Here is a 15,489-nt window from a genome sequence, read left to right as displayed (position 1 = left end):
CGAAGGTGTACCCGTGTCCCCTCGCCTCCTGTGTTTTCTCTTCGTCAGTTAGGGAAGAAGGCCCAGAGGCTTGTTTGTATTTATGCCGATCCTTTGTCCAGAAGAAACCCATGGAATATTGAATGTAATACATTTAGTCAATTAAATTTTAAGGAGATTCTTATCTAATAATGTTTTGTGTGCTTTTGGTTACAGGCTGAAGTTTGACTCCTGCAGTGGGTGTTTCTAATTTACTGTTTCCAGGGCGTGCGTGCTCTGCTTTGGCTGACCGTCGTGATTTAGATCTGTGCGTTTTTACTCTGGTTTTGTAGAAGTTACACAGAATACTCAAAATTAGATTAATTCTTTAAAAAATTTTTAGTTGGATTATAATTCACATACCGTCTTAGTTTCAGGGCATACCATAATGAGTCGCTGTTTTCACACACTATGAATTGATCACCTCGATGGGTGTAGTTACTCTCTGTCACTGTACAGAGTTACCACAGAGCTTGTGCAGCGGAAGCCCGGCCGACAGAAGCCCCACCGAACAGGGGCTGGTGTTCACCGAGGGCCTGGCCGGCTGTGTTGTAGGAACACGGATATGCCGGCCACGCCCTCTGACTGCCGAAGATCTGGGCTCTGCCAGGGCTAGCAGTCAGGAAAGGGGAGAGACGCAGAGGAAGTCACCCGCCCCCCCACCCCGCCGTCACCCACTGTCCCTGTGAGGAGGGTTGGTTACAGAGGGTTCCATGCAGCCCGATTAGCACCTTCCCGCCTAGCTCCGTGTGGGGGGTTGTACCACTTGAAGAACCAGTGATGAGAATGGTTAGGGTGTACCGCCTCTGCCAAGAGCCGCCCTTCCAGCCTGGCACTGACTCGACCGGATATGAACATGACCACCCCCCCCCCCCCCCCCGAACTGTTCCTGGAAGCCAGGGCTGGGAGCTGCCTCCCCTGCAGTTGTGTGTCCATGCTTGCTCTGCCCTCAGGACTCCAGCTGGTCCTTGGTGGCCAGGGAAGTGTCTCCTTGGGCTGATGGCACAGTGGTCCTATTTTGGGCTCTGGCAAGAAAATGTGCTGCTGCTCAGCCCTTGGTGACCCCAGTCCCTTCAGGACCCAGTGCCAAGAGATTTCCCCCCCCAACCCCCACCCCCAACCTCAACCCAGACCACTCCTGGTCTTGGCCTCTGGACTCTGAGTGGCACAGCCTGCCAAGGCACTGTTTTTCTTAGACACACATTCTAATGCCATCCACCCAGGCCTCCCCCTCTGGGGACTCCAGTCATCCCAACACTGGGCTAAAACGGTCTCTCAACCACTGGCTTCCGAGCTCCAGCTCTCCCGTCCCCTGCCCTGCCTTGCCACCCGTTCCCTATTTTTCTGTGGCTGGCTCCGCTTGCCTTTCTCCCTGAGCCGGTGTCTTCCTTCCTCTTAGGGGCATCCTTCCACCCCGTATCTCTCCCAGGTCTACCACCCACTTCTCGCATCTGCTCTCCCAGCCTGGAACTGGGTCTGCCTGACCTTCCAACCCGTGCTCCGTGAGTTGCTGTGATGCCAAAATCCGGGCCGCATCAGACTGGTTGCTCCTGAACATGTTGCGTCCTGGGCCTCACCTGGAGTTTCTGACTCAGAGCAAGGGGAGCGTAGGAATTGGTGTGTTTCACAGGCACTTGCCCATAGTAACTGGGGCAGCTGGCCCAGGACCCTCTTGGACAGGGCAATGCTTGTGCCTCCCTCCCCTCCACAGGCAGCAGCCATTCTGCCTGTGAACTTGCCATACACGTCAGGCACCCCGTCTGGCCAGTCTTGCTCCAGTGCCGGGATTTGGGGCCCTGGAGGTCCAGAGCCTCCTTCCTGCCACAGGGCTTTGCACAGGGAGGCGTACGAACTACTTCCCGAATGAATGAATGACAGAAGAGGTGGGAAGAGAGAAGAATGACTTCTGAGAGTCCTCTGTGCACCTGGGACACGAAGGAGCAAGGCCGACGTCTTAGAAGCCCCTCACTGAAAACTCTAATGAGAGGTGCAGAAGCTTCTAGATTAGTCATTTATTTATTTATTTATTTATTTATTTTTTTTTTTAAATTTTTTTTTTCAACGTTTATTTATTTTTGGGACAGAGAGAGACAGAGCATGAACAGGGGAGGGGCAGAGAGAGAGGGAGACACAGAATCGGAAACAGGCTCCAGGCTCCGAGCCATCAGCCCAGAGCCTGACGCGGGGCTCGAACTCACGGACTGTGAGATCGTGACCTGGCTGAAGTCGGACGCCTAACCGACTGCGCCACCCAGGCGCCCCTAGATTAGTCATTTATTGAGGACCTATTGTGTGTTAGAATGTTTTTAAATGGCAGCCCAGTGACCCAGGCTGGCTCGGCAGACTTGTTTGGTTTAGCCAACCGTGTTTTAAATGCTTGATGCAACATTTTGAAGTTGGGAGAGTTCACATAAAAATGCAGATTTGGGGGGCTCTCTTGGAATAGATGTGGCAATACTGGACCTGCCTTTCCCACACAGCACTTAACTGCCTGAAGCTGTGACAGCTGCCTGCTTTAGATGCACCACGTTCCACCCAGTCTGCCACCCCACCCCCCCACCCCCCCACACACACACACACTGCCAGCAGGTGCAGATGTGGGCACCTGTAGCCCGGATGACAGGGCCTGGGATCTGGCTGGCTCCTGAAGGAACCTGTGACCTCAAAATACATGAACACCCACCCGAGGGCGATGCTCATCCCATCGTTTATTCTGATTTTTAGCAGCCTGGTGAGATGAGAATTGTTTCCATCTTCTAAGAGGATGCAAGGAGGTGTCCCATGAACCCCTAGGATCTCAGCAGGAATTCAAACCCAAGTCGGCCTGCCTGGAAGCCTGGGCTTTTGTTCTTAGCCAGACCGTCTCCACTGCCACTGACTGCCAAGCTCTCCTTGTGTCTGAAGGACGTTGTGACTTCCTTGTTACGTCACCCACTCAGTCACAGTTGGGCTGAGAGCAGAGTGTGGCCCGGCCCCCCAGGTCCCCAGGGCAGCCCTGCCAGCCCGGCACAGGCAGGCCCGGCTTAGCCACACGCGCACCATGAAGTACCCGCTGGTGCCACTGGTGGACGACCTCACGTTTTCTTTCCTGGTGTTCTGGCTCTGCCTGCCCGTGGGCTTGCTGTTGGTCTTGCTGATCGTCTGGCTACACTTCTTACTTAGCCAAGGTGAGCTGCTCTGCAGGGGCCCTGATCCTGGAGCCTGGTAGGGGGTCCCGAAGCAACCGCAGAGACCAGTTTCCTTCTTGTGCTTTAACTGCTGGGCTGGCTGAGACGAGCAGTCGCCTGTAGGGGAAAAGGATTAATCGAGTAGTTTGGTTTCTCGACCTAGAGGCCAAGAGTGAGTCCCCAAGTTTGGAAGCAGTATGTGCGTGTGCACACCTGTGTCCCCTCAGGGCCACTACTAGCACAGAAGGTCTTTGGTACAAATCAGAAATAGGTGGCCCCTATGGGCAGATGAAGTAGGGAAAGGGGCCCTCTCCTGCGGGTATAGCCAGGGCACAAGGCTGGGGGAAGATTTCAGCCCCTGCTGCTCCCTCAGCTGGGTGCTTTTGTGCAGTAAACAACTTAGACAATGGGACATGGCAGCCCTAAGCCTTTATTAGGTGCCCAGGGACCACTCACACTGCTTTCTGCCCGGACTGTACCTCAGGGAGGATCTGGATTCTCTGGGACGCCAGATCACGGAGGCTGACACTTTGCCCTGAGCTCAGTATGTCACCAAGAGGAACAGAAGGCGGGGTGAAGCTGGCCATGAGGGAAGTTGGGGGCCAGTGGCAGGGGTCACCCTCTGCTCCTCAGGTGTCCTGGCTCCCTGGGCACTCCCTTCTCCAGGGGGCCTCTTCCTAGGGAACTCTTGCCCTCCCACCTCCTGCTCCAGAGTTCCATGACCTTTGGCCCGCTGAGGAGGGAGGGTACTGATTGGCTGCCAGCTCTGGTCAGACGGCATTGAGACCGGGGAAGCAGTTCACCCCCAAACCCTCCCCAGGAGCTCAGATGTGGGGTGCTGGTAATGGTGTAATTATTGGGAGTTCCTGGCAAGAGCTTCCAGAAAATGTCTATTTACATTCTCATATTCCCAGGGCGGACCGCAGCCCGCCCTGAGGGATGAAACGTCAGGCAGCGGGCTGGTGGCTGGTGGGAGTCAGAGCACTTGTCTGTGTGGCTAGAAATGCCGTCTCTCTGGAGTCGAGGAAACGTGGGCTCAGATTTTAGCCTTGCCCCTGAATAGTTCATCATAATTGCTAACCTTTTCTCTACCCTGTGCAAAGGCTTGTGGTAAACACTGATGTGCATAATTTCATTTAATCCTCAGAATAACCCTGTGAAGTAATCCTTATCATACAAATGAGGAAACTGAGGCGTGGGGAGAGAAGCAACGTGCCCAGGTCACACACCTGTGAAGTACTCACGAGTGCCGGTTATCTGGCGTCACCTCCTGCCTCTGCTGCCTACCAGCTCTGTGACTTGGGGCAAGTCCTCTCAGCCTTGGGTTCCTCATCGACAGAATGGAGATAATAAGGGCCCCTTCCATTTGGGGCTGTGGAGAGAGCATGTCGAGGGTAGGGGATCCAGTACACACGTGGCACATAGTAGGTGCTTATAGGCTGAGAAATTATCCAGTCAGTGTTTGCTTTTCGTCATGGTAGGAGGACGTATAGGCACGGCTTTGGATGGCTCCTCCGAGGAGAGTCATCTGCCTAAGGTCTCCGAGGAGAGTGCTCCTGTCTAAGGTCTAGGGCACTAATCTCCAGCACTCCATTCTCCTTGAAGGCCCTGCTCTAAAACCATCCACAGCCTTCCCTGTCCTCAGACTCTCTCCGACATCTCACACGGCCCCTTGCAATAAGGCCTTTGGTCATTTGCAATGACCGGAATGTGGGGCGAGCAGTCTTCCCGCAGGGTCCCAGTCTTCTTGGAACTCTTAGGGTTACTGCGTCGGTCCTGTCCTTGTGCCAGGGTCTGGGCCTGCCAAGAATTGAGGGACCTGTTCTCAGGACACCCTGGCCTGTGCTCTTCTATTCTGCTGTGGATCTTGTTATTGGAACTCGTTTGGCCTGGCATCCAGTGTGAAAAGCAGACAGGACTGGCTCTGATTCCTCCTTCCCACCCCCATCCGGCCTGGCTCAGCAGGGCAGTGCCAGGGCCCAGAAGGCAGACGGTTTGAGCAGGGAGTGCCACGTGGCCCGTGAGGACGTGCCTTCTCAAGTAGACAGGGGAGCAAGGGGAGGAGAAGGGAACCGCCTGGCAAGATGGCCGTTGAGGCGAGAAAAGGTTGTGGGTGGCTGAGCCCTGCAGAAGCTGGCCAGTGGGGACAACACTAATCCTGGACCATGACATTAAGGAGAGGATGAAGCCACATGGTGCCCTTCGAGCGGAAGGTGCTCTGCTGAGGACGTTTCCTTTGTGATTGGAAAGGACTTTGCAGAAGGAAGAAGAGAAACCTCCAAAGAGATGGATTTAAGGCCGAAATGCGCCTATTGAGGGTCCTGCCCACCCTCGTGGTGGTCCTCGGAGCGAGGTGTTAAATCCAAAGCTACCTTTGAATTCCCTGACCTCAAACAAGTGCACCTGCTGGAACTGCGGAGGGCTCTCTTCAGCCTCCTTTCCTTTTCTGCAACCAGCGAAACATCTTACAAGTACAGGAAGAGAAAGAATCTCCCCCATCTCCTCTCCTTTCTCCTCGACCTCACCTTCTCGAGACAAGCCGTGTTCACAAGCTCATGCTCCTATTTAATAACACACGTAGGTTTTCCAAAAAATTGGAGAGGGGGCAGGATTGTTAGCTTGGTTTTCAGAAAAAGGGAGGAGATCCTCCTATATACATTTCTCTGAAACTTGCTTGTAATGTATCCTAGACCTCCTGCAAGTCGAAAGCTACAGATTTCATGCAATTGTTTTAACAGCTTCTGACTTGCTATTGGATAGATGGGCCAGCTCTTTATGCGGTGCAATGTACTACACTTCAGTCAACCAGATCTCTCATGATAGACACACACACACACACACACACACACACACACACACACAGTTTCCAGGGTGTTTTATTGCTTGTGCATGCTTCACCACAAAACAGTGCTGCAGTGGAAATCATTGCAGGTACACACTCAGATATTTGTTAATAAATGGACTGGTGGACAAATGGATGGATGGGTCGTTGTTGGATTTGTGTCTCCTCAGTGCCGTTCTTGGACCACACCCAATACAGGTAGGTCATTTGCTCGCCTCTAGGGCCCTTCCCTATTTATTAGGTAGATCTAGCCACCTTCTGAGTCATAGACAACTTTTTTGGTCCCTGGTCACCTACAAGGTCCTGAAGTCTTCCTGAGATCTCTGGGCTGTCCCATATGTCATGATTCTGCCTTGGCCCCTCGGTCTCAGGGATGCCCGGGCCTGGCAAGGGGCTCCTTTTGGGTCAGGGGTAGGAGATAGGATGTAACCACCCAAGAGGCCTTGTCTTGTACCTCCACAGATTCAGAGGAAGATGACTCAGATTTATGCTTTAGTGGGAGCCCTGGAGCAAAGGCCCAGCCCAGTTTTGCTGGGAGGGGACACTGTATAGCCAAGAGGAGGAGGAGCCCTGCCGGTGAGCCTTTTCAGCCAGGTGAGACCTTTCTGGGGGCAGGTAGGGGGAGCCTCAGGTCCTACCCAAAGCCTAGGGCAGCTGCTGTGTTGGAGGTCTGTTCCCTCCACCACACTGGAGAGCTGATTTTCTCCTCCATGTTGGGGAGCCCTCTGCGTCATTCTCTTGGAGACCTGTTTTTGCCATGTTGGAGGACCAGCCTCTTCTGCCATGAAGAGTTCCTTTACAAAGATCCCCTACCCTTTACCTCTGTGACCTCACCCCCCACCACCCTCCTTAGGGTCTTTGCACTGGCTATTCCCTCTGCCTGGAACTCTTTTCCCCCACATCCACTTGGTGCACTCCCTCATCTCTGAGGTTGAGCTCAAATGTCCCCCTTACTCCACTCTAGATTGTCTTCTGTGATAGCACTTATCACCTTCTGACCTGCTCAATAATTGATGCATCCAAATCCAGAGCACTCCCGGCCACACCTGACACACAATGGGGATCACTAGATACTGGTAGAAGGAATGACACGACAGTGATGATGATGATGGCTGATACTCAGTGGATGCCTTCATAGCTATCAGGGCCTTTGCCAAGCATTTCCCTTTCACAAGCTCATTAATGAAATCCTATGAGGAGGATATTATTCTTGCCTCCATTTTGCAAATGACCCTAATCGGCAGTGGAGTTGAGCGATTTGCCTGAAGTACCAGGGCTCTGGCACCTGGAAGCCCGGAAAGGTCTCATCCATTCCAGTGGAGTTCAATGCCATCCCTGTGCCCACGACGCTGACGCTCTCATCTTCCTTCTCAGCTCTATTAGCTGCTTGACACATTTTCCTGGCTAGAATGGGAGTCTTGATTCCCTTGGCTACCCAACAAAACAAAACACAGCACCCGCTCTTCTTCCAGCTCCTCTCCATCTCCATGAACAGCCAGCGCCTCCATGGATTGGTCTCATTCCTTGAGCCGTAAATGCAGGGGCCAGCTTTTACACCTTCTTTTCTTTTCAGCCCATATCCAGTCCATCAGTAAGTCCTAGACTCTGTCTCTCACACATCCACTTCTCTCCGTTCCCACAGCCACGTGGCCTACCCTATTCCCAAATCAGCTGATGCAACCTGTCACTAATCCACAACATAGGTCACAATGTGGAGCCCCTGGCTGTCTGAGTAGAGAACGGAGGTGGGGTGAGAAGCAGCGACCCTTGCTTAACCTCAGTTATGCCGATTCTTAGCTTTTGTGGGTCATGACCTTGACAATTGAGCGTGCTTTCCCTGGAAACACACACACACACACACACATGTGCATGCACTCGAGTTTTGTGTTCAGGGCCAGCTTCACGGGTGGCAACCTGTGTAGTCCCATGAAGTCCCATGTTCAGAAGAGCCTCATGCTTGGTTTAATGTTCTGCTGTTACTTGTCTTAAAATTCTTAACTTTTGAATGAGGGTCCCCACAGGTTCATTTTTTAGTGGGCCCACAAATAATGTAGCCTGACCTCTTTGTGTATAATTAGTGGGGTAAGAAAAGGAGTTTTTTTTTGGGGGGGGGGACTCTGCTCAAGAATTCATTTATATAGAGCCCACCCCACTGGGTATCTGTTGTTCTCTCTCACTCTTTCGTTCCATTGTCACCCCTAGAGCCAACCTTCCATGTTTCTCCAGCCTGGTTTTCCTGGAGTCAGCAGGGCGGTGGCAGTGGCCAAGGTGGATGGGAGAGACCCACCGGGGAGGGAAGAAGACTGCCAAGGGAGGCTCTTCCCTGGGATCCCCGACTCATCTCCTCCATCAGTGGACACACAAAAGCCTCCAAAGGACCCTGCTCTTCGCCCACTACAGACGACTTCCCAGGGTCCCCGGGGAGGAGCCCGAGTCCGTGAAGACGGTATAAGCAGGCACAAGGGGAGAAGTTGGCCAACTGAATTTAGAGGAAGTCCTAGGACAGGGCCGGGCCAGAAGGTGTAGGTCCGTGTTAAAGAAACAAGGAAGGTTCTTGTGCTCAGGAGACCCCCTGACAAACCTGCTGGGCCTGGTCAAATCCATTCACTTAACAAGCCATGGGGCCTGGGCCTAACCCCTGGCACTGACTTAAACTGTCCTTGATCTTCTTCGGGACTCCCTGACTCTCTCCCATCTGGTCAAGGGACTGGGGGAATCTTGCTTTCAACTTCCTTTCTCTAATTTCAAACTCACTCCTTGATTCGCCTTTAGGTTGATTTTAATAACAAATAATTCGGGGCGCCTGGGTGGCACAGTCGGTTAAGCGTCCGACTTCAGCCAGGTCACGATCTCGCGGTCCGTGAGTTCGAGCCCCGCGTCAGGCTCTGGGCTGATGGCTCGGAGCCTGGAGCCTGTTTCCGATTCTATGTCTCCCTCTCTCTCTGCCCCTCCCCCGTTCATGCTCTGTCTCTCTCTGTCTCAAAAATAAATAAACGTTAAAAAAAAATTAAAAAAAAAAATAACAAATAATTCATTTTATGAATATCTACAAAGTATTTACCATATGCCTGGTTATGATAAAAAAAAATAGCTCACATTTTAACAAGCACTCACTGTGTACCCGGTGCTTTTCTGTGTATTTATAACAGAGTTTTTAACCCTCACAACAATTCTATGAGATCGGGTGTTTGGTTATCCCTATTTCACAGATGGGGAAAATGAGGCAAGAGTGGCTTTGGGGGCTGCGGGGCTCGGTGTTCTGTGGTTCGAAGAAATCCCCTGACTTCAAACCCTCACTGGCTGCCCAGGGGCAGCAGAGTTAGTGGGAGAAGGGGACAGGCCCTCCAGGTGTCCCCTCCTCTGCCCCCACACATCCCACCAGTCACCACAAGGCTCTTGAACTACCCAGACGAGAGACAATGGAGCCTGAATTATGATCTCGTCTAGATGGTCTCACCAGTTCTGCTTTTTCTGCTCTGTCAGAAGGATCCATCCAAAGCAAAAATTGCAGCAAGCCCTTTCCCCTGCTTAAAGCCCTCTATGGCTCCCTATTGCCCTAGGGCTAAAGTCTGAGTTCCTTACGTGGTGTAGAGAGCTGCCCTTGGAGAGCTGAGCCCCACCGAATTTGCGGGACAAGGTTTCTGTTCTTAGCAACAAGGCTTCAGTAAATACCCTTGAACTCTTGTCTCCATATGCAAGTGTGCTTCTATCTAGAAGATAAATTCCAGGAGGGGAGATTACTGAATTTAAGAATTTAAATGTGAATTTAATTCACATTTTGCAGGTTTTACTGACTGGCCCCACCATACGGTAGCCTGTTTCCCCCAGGCCTTAGCCCTACTGTCCATGTAGGGCCACACACACACACACACACTCTCTTATATATTCTCCCCCAGCCCCGTAACGCCCCCACCCCCACGCACATAGCTCTTCCTCCACTCGTGCTCTGTTCTAGCCGAGGAGATTCTGGCAACCCATGTTTTCCTGGGAGCTTCCCTGACTTTGAATAAACACTTTTGGTAACGTCCCCTGTGGCTGAAGCTTCTCTCAGGCTCTGTCCGGCATTTTCCCCAGCTGCTGCTTTGTGGGGTCCCGTGAACTGCTTCGTCGCCTCTGCTCCCAGCGCTGCCGGGGGGAGCCGGGGTTCAGCCTCTGTGCTGACAGAGGAACCAGGCAAGCCACGAGCCCCACTGTCCTGCCCCTGGCCACTCCGGAGGAACCAGAGGATCCTCCTGGGGGCAGCGCAGCCCTTGAGGGACAGTGAGCAGCTGCCCAGCACAGCAGGGAGGACATCTGGTCATGGTCTTGGGAGCATCTGGAGCAGAAGGCGGGGGAGACAATTCCTTGGGGCCCCTGACAGCTAAGCAGCGATCGTGGTAGCTGGTGGGGGGCTGTGGGAAGATACCTTCCCTGCTCTGGGTGGGAGGCTGAGGCCCCGGGCCTCTGAGGGTACGGAGTGAGGCCCCCTTTTTAGTATTTTGTTCTATAAGGCAGATTGTGTGTGTGTGTGTGTGTGTGTGTGTGTGTGTGTGTGTCTGTGGTAAACATACCCTGTGATCCTCTAATAATAGGCTCCCCGAGAGATGCCCACCTCTAAGCAGAAGCTCTGGAACCCTGAGTGCGTGTCCTTCCCTCGTCCGTCTCCGAGGCCAGTCCTCTCTGCCGTAGTTGCCTGTGGCCTGCCACCGCAGAGTATCACAACCTGGGTGGCTGAGAATGACAGACATTTGTTGTTTCACAGTCTGGAGGCAAGGAGTCCCGAAGGTGCTGGCGGGGCATGCTCCCTCTGAGCCTTCGGGAAGAATCCTTTTCCTGCCTCTTCCAGCTCCTGGCAGCTCCAGATGTACCCTGGCCTGTGGCCGCCTTACTCCTGTCTCTGCCTCCCTGTTCACATGGCCTTTCTCCCTGTGTGTCTTCACATCCGCTTCCCTCTGCGTGTGTCTGTCTCTGTGTCCAAAGTTCTCCTTTTTATAAGGACACCCGTTCACTGGTGAGGGCTCACCCTAACGACTGCGTTTTTTTAACTTGATTACCTCCATCGAGACCCTATGTCCAAAAAAGGTCATATTCTGAGATCCTGGGGGTTAGGACTTCCATGCATATTTTTAACGGGACACCACAATCCCTAACACCCTCTTCTGTGAGAATTGAATCTGGTCACGCGTGTAAAGCTCTGGGCACGATTCCCAGCTGGCACTTGCTAAACACTCCTGGAATTGCTGCCGAAAGAAAAAACCTGAGCACCTGGAAATAAGGTGCTTGGTGTACATTGTGTGCCAGGTACATTTTGGGTCCTTGACATGTATGGTCCCACTGAATCTTCACAACGACCCCTTGAGACAGGCAAGACTTCTCATTTAAATGATGAGGAAGTGGGGCGCCTGGGTGGCTCCGTCGGTTAAGCGTCCGACTTCGGCTCAGGTCATGATCTCGCGGTCCGTGAGTTCGAGCCCCGCGTCGGGCTCTGTGCTGACAGCTCAGAGCCTGGAGCCTGTTTCAGATTCTGTGTCTCCCTCTCTCTGACCCTCCCCCATTCATGCTCTGTCTCTCTCTGTCTCAAAAAATAAATAAACGTTAAAAAAAATAATAAATGATGAGGAAGCTGTGACTCAGAGAAGTTAAGGCACTTGTCTGAAGTCAAACAGCCCAAGTGGCAGAGCTGAGGATCAACCCCATGTGGCTCCACCTGTCACGCTGGGTAGGACGCCTGTGTGGAGGGGAGCGGGAGATGCTCAGAGCAGGGAGAAAAGCAGGGAGGGAATTCTGAGCACAGAGCCCACAACCCTGGGAAACTTCCTGGATCTGAGGGGCATGGAACACCTCTCAATAATAGTGAGTGGGTGGGCTGGATCACAGGCTCCCCTGGGGAGGTGCTGGCAGGTGCCAGGATCTGAGTCATTCCACTGTGGCCTAACATGCCTGCCCAGTACTCCAGGGCTGGGACCAGGCCCAACTGGGGCTGAAGACGTTGCCCGGAGTGTAGACGCACTTCACCCTATTCTGAGTACACGCGGCTCCCCGGGAAGCTGAGGGATGATACTTCCTTTAAGAAACTTGAAAGTGCAGTTTACTCAAGATTCAGGATACTCTCTCTTCCTCTTGCATTCTTTCCAGGGTTTCCCTACACCTAAGCAAAGTGATAGCAAATTAGGTTTTCTGTTCTAAACTTCTGAACCAGAAGTTCATTTACTTAGATACTAACTTGTTTACTCATTCAAACATTTATTTATTCCTTCACTCATTTGGTTTTCCACCCATTCACCTAATGGCTCACTGGTTTATTCATGCTCTCACACATTCATATACACAGCTATCCATTCATCATCTATCCTTCCATCCATCCATCCATCATCCATCCATCATCTATCCTTCCATCCATCCATCCATCCATCCATTAATCCATCATCCGTCCATCATCTATCCTTCCATCCATCCATCCATCCTTCCATCCATCCATCCATCCTTCCGTCCATCCATCATCTATCCTTCCATCCATCCATCCATCCATCCATCCATCATCTGTCCATCATCTATCCTTCCATCCATCCATCATCTGTCCTTCCATCCATCCATTCATCCATCATCTGTCCATCATCTATCCTTCCATCCATCCATCCATCCATCACCTATCCTTCCATCCATCCATCCATCCATCCTTCCGTCCACCCATCATCTATCCTTCCATCATTCCATCCATCATCCATTCTTCCGTCCATCCAGCCATCCATACATCTATCCATCCATCCATCCTTCCATCCACCCATCCAACACTTATTAAACACCTACTATGTTCTACACACAAAGCTCCCAAGGCTCCCAAAATACTTTTTCATCCACTTTCACTGCTACTTCACTTTCATATTGGGAAAAAGAGCCTCTGCACCAATGACACCCCCAAAATACTTGGCCTTCTGGTGGCATGGCTCTAGAGTCTCCTCCCTAAGAGGACGTTGGGAGGGTCCTCTGGGTCCCTGCACAGTCCTAGTCTCTGTGTGAGAGCCAGTGACAGCCATCCTAGACTTGAGGGTCCCAAAGGCCCTTTGTCCTGTGGGACACTTCCCATCTTTTGATGTGAAGGCCATATATAGTTCTGGGTACTATGGCTCCCCTAGAGTATTATTTCCAGTTATTGGGCTCCATTTCTTGCTTCCCGCAGGCCAGAGCAGGCTATGGTGACCTGTGGACTTGGGCACCATCCTTGAGTTGTTCCTTGGGGCCACTTTTCACAGCGTAAAGGCAACCATGCCCCCTGAGAGGGTCACTGACACTCAGAGACTTTGAGGAGGGCAGCACAGGAGTGCAGAGCAACCTGGGGAAAGACCATAGCATTCTGTCCCAGCCAGAGAGCAAGAGGAGGCCCTCCTGGTCCATAACAGATATGGGGACACAAGCCAGGGAAACTGGCAGGAATATCCCTCCCTTGTCCCTAAGTGCCCTGCTTCCATGCCTTTGCATGTGCCGAGCTCTCGCTCCTTCACACCCCGGGCAAGATGTCAGTTCCCAGAGCAGCCCTTCTGGACCCCCACTTTCTGCCACTCCCCTTTCCTGCTCCCTTAGCCTCCTCTCCCTCCCAGGCCCTGCCCTTTACACACCCTCGGCACAATCCCCACTTGCCTGCTTCCCTACTTCCTGGCAAATGTTACCACCCCCATTTCATAGAGGAGGAAATCAAGATTTAGAGCAGGCACAGAGGGAGTGGCCAGACCCGGGTGAAGATCCCTGAGTCATGGTAGCTTTTTTCTAGCCACATTAGCCAGGTACTTTATTAATTCAGTTTAACTTAAAATTGGATGGGTCGTGTGTGTGTGTGTGTGTATGTGTGTGTGTGTGTGTGCCTGTGGGTGGCCCCAGCTGAGCCAGCCCCGCCCCGGGAGAGGAGGTTGGACATTTGGAGGTGTCTGGGAACTGGCTGTGTCACAGAGCCCTGCAGCCGTCCTCCGGGTTGCATTGGTAACAGCCACTGTCACAGCGGCTGCGGCCACCAGCCGTCGAACTGGGAGCCGTGAGGGCACCTGCCAATGCCAGGGCCCGGTACCCCCGGCCTCACCATGTCCCCGGATCCCGTGGGCCTGCACCGCCAGGCAGCTGGGGCGCTATGCAGAGCTGGGCTGAAGGTGCAGGCATCATGGGAGGGGAGCAGGGAGGTTTGGGCCACTGGTGTCTCAGGGCCAGGTCCGAGGGGTAAGGAGACTGAGGTGAGGACCTGCTATGTCGTAGGGGTGTATGTCCTCTCTGTCAGTCCTCACAACAGCCCCGTGAGGGAAGAATTCTCCTCCTCTCCTACAAATGAGGAAACAGAAACTCGGAGAGGTTAAGTAAATGGCCCAGATGCCAAGTGGTGGGGGTGTATTTCAAACCTCGGTCGGTGGACTCCAAACCCAGACCCTTGTGGGACACACACCGCCCCAGACTCCTGCTGCCCGCCCCCTGCAGGGGTCACTGACTTCTATATTCTAAGGGATGTGAGTGACGACCCCACCCTGCCCATAGGTGCCATTTTCCCTTCCTCTGAATATAGAGAGTATTAGGGACCCCTGCATTTATTCGGGACCTTAAGCGATGGTTTTTTTATATGGACAGTCTTGACCGGACAGTTTTGCTTTTTGGTCTATGCTACTTTTATCTCGTTTTAACTCACCTTTCTTATATTAGTGCAGTTGAGCACCTTTTCACAGGCTGAGTGTCCGACAGATCACGGAGGCAGGAAGACCATTTTGAGTCTAGTGCATCAGGTCCTGTTAACACAGTGCATTCAGCGACGTGCCCAGCTGCACGCAGGTAACTTGCGGAAGAAGTCATTTTTACAAAGTCTGCCGAAAAACTCACGCTCACGGGTAGCTCTGAGGTCTCTGCCGTGGGTTAACGTCACCTATCTCTCCAGCTACCGTGTTTCCTTAAACCCCCAGGTGCGCGCCCCTGTGTGTGAACCCACGCACCAAAGGATCACCCACACCCAGTTTCAATGCATGGGTTTCCTCAATGCAACGGGCTCCATGTTTCCTCTCTCGCCTCACAGTGGGGCGAAAGGAGAAGGCTGCCCTCACCCTGAGGGGTTGGGTTGGGGCCCCTCACACACAGCTTCGGGATTCTGCACAAGCCCTCCCATCACGCATTGCCAGCCCCACCCAGGTCGGCCAGCAGAGGCTCCTAGAACGTGAAGGTGTCTCTTTCTTGGCACTTGCCGGCCCTGGGTGTTGGCGAACTTTTTGGCGTTTCCCAGGCCAGGGGGTGGAAATATTGCATTGTTTTTATTTGTGTTACCCTAATCACATCTTTTCACATGGAGCATTTACATCTTCTCTTCAGAGGGTGTTAATTCCTCTCTGCTGTGTACTTTTCTAACAGATGTTTTTTTGGAGGTCTTTTTTTTCCTTATTGATTTCTAGGAACTCTTTTTAAATTTTTTTTTTCAACGTTTATTTATTTTTGGGACAGAGAGAGACAGAGCATGAACGGGGGAGG

At 52.6% G+C, this 15,489-nt stretch overlaps 1 protein-coding gene across 1 annotated transcript; it reads left to right on the top strand.

Annotated features, from left to right (window-relative positions):
• The first annotated feature begins 2,604 nt into the window (after positions 1–2,604).
• ADIG (adipogenin) lies at positions 2,605–8,480 on the top strand. The gene is given in 4 exon segments (XM_047851248.1): positions 2,605–3,185; positions 6,490–6,519; positions 6,522–6,621; positions 8,230–8,480. Coding segments are annotated over 3 exon segments (243 nt in total). The 5' UTR covers positions 2,605–3,058; the 3' UTR covers positions 6,608–6,621; positions 8,230–8,480.
• The last annotated feature ends 7,009 nt before the right edge of the window (positions 8,481–15,489 follow it).

Source organism: Prionailurus viverrinus, chromosome A3, assembly GCF_022837055.1.
Source record: "Prionailurus viverrinus isolate Anna chromosome A3, UM_Priviv_1.0, whole genome shotgun sequence".
NCBI classification, from domain to species: Eukaryota; Metazoa; Chordata; class Mammalia; order Carnivora; family Felidae; genus Prionailurus; species Prionailurus viverrinus.
Note: the sequence above shows the minus strand (reverse complement) of the source record. Positions and strands in the feature narration are given on the sequence as shown.